This window comes from Camelina sativa, chromosome 5, assembly GCF_000633955.1.
Source record: "Camelina sativa cultivar DH55 chromosome 5, Cs, whole genome shotgun sequence".
Classification (NCBI taxonomy): domain Eukaryota; kingdom Viridiplantae; phylum Streptophyta; class Magnoliopsida; order Brassicales; family Brassicaceae; genus Camelina; species Camelina sativa.
Window position 1 is genome coordinate 2,929,950 of NC_025689.1, and position 940 is coordinate 2,930,889.

The window sequence follows — 940 nt, forward strand, 5'->3', positions numbered from 1 at the left end:
TATCAAATCTTCTTCATATACACTTCTCTTTAAGGGAAACATTAATTCTACATTGAGGAAACTAGTAAATTATATATATACTATAGAAAGGCCATGAACAGAGAGACCTGAAACAACCATAACCATCTTCTTCTACGTCTTATATATATACACAAGCATGTCAAAGTGTTTCCAACTTAGAGCTCCATTTTCACCTGATTTGAGAAATCTTGATGATGATCTTCTTCTCTTCCCCATTCCGGCTGATGATAGCCATCGTAAGGCCATTGTTGCAGCTGATGATAAGACTCTCCATTGAAGGTACCATCCATAAGAGAGCCGCTCTGCAAAAGGGATTTGGACTTTCATCATCAACTCAATTCGTAAAACATATTAGCTTCTAATTCAACATCCTAGATTCTCTATCTAGCTAGTCAACAAGCCAGCTCTCTTGCACTGTAGTATATCCTAACTGAACAAGGTTTTTAATGAGTAGGGTCTGGTTCTTAAATGGCGCACAAGCTGTAAAAGAAGAAGGTCATTTAATAAGAAGTTATTTGCAGACAAACAAAAGTTTATTAGATTAGTAGATAGGTGAAACTTGAAGCAACAATAACTTAAGACTGAGACCCACAGAAAAATAATTGTGCAAGGATATAAAAAAGACAGTATCATAGACCACAGAGCAGAGGTGGTCCGTGTTTCTGACCACTTTTTTCTCTCTGTATGATATAATTGAGAAGACTAATGCGTCCTTTCAAAATACTTTTTTGAATCCTTGATCTCTCTGTTTGTACTACATTTCTGTAAGGTCTGTGTATTTATTTCCCCCACGTTGTTCTTCTTCTTTAAGCCTAGTCTAGAATAGGGTTGATTAATGTTGGATCAATAAATATCCAAAAGTTTCTCTTTTTGTGATACAACTAAAAAGGTTACTTACAGAAACATTATCCCTATGGTT

The 940-nt window shown here is 35.4% G+C and overlaps 1 protein-coding gene across 2 annotated transcripts in view; it reads right to left on the minus strand.

Annotated features, from left to right (window-relative positions):
- The window catches only part of LOC104785144 (transcription factor bHLH48-like), a 6,052-nt gene continuing 5,112 nt past the window's right edge, over window positions 1–940 (minus strand). For both annotated transcript variants that reach the window (XM_010510292.2, XM_010510291.2), the window contains one exon: window positions 1–323. In XM_010510292.2, the coding sequence (XP_010508594.1) occupies window positions 177–323 (147 nt within the window). In that variant the 3' untranslated portion in view covers window positions 1–176. The remainder of the gene's footprint in view (window positions 324–940) is intronic.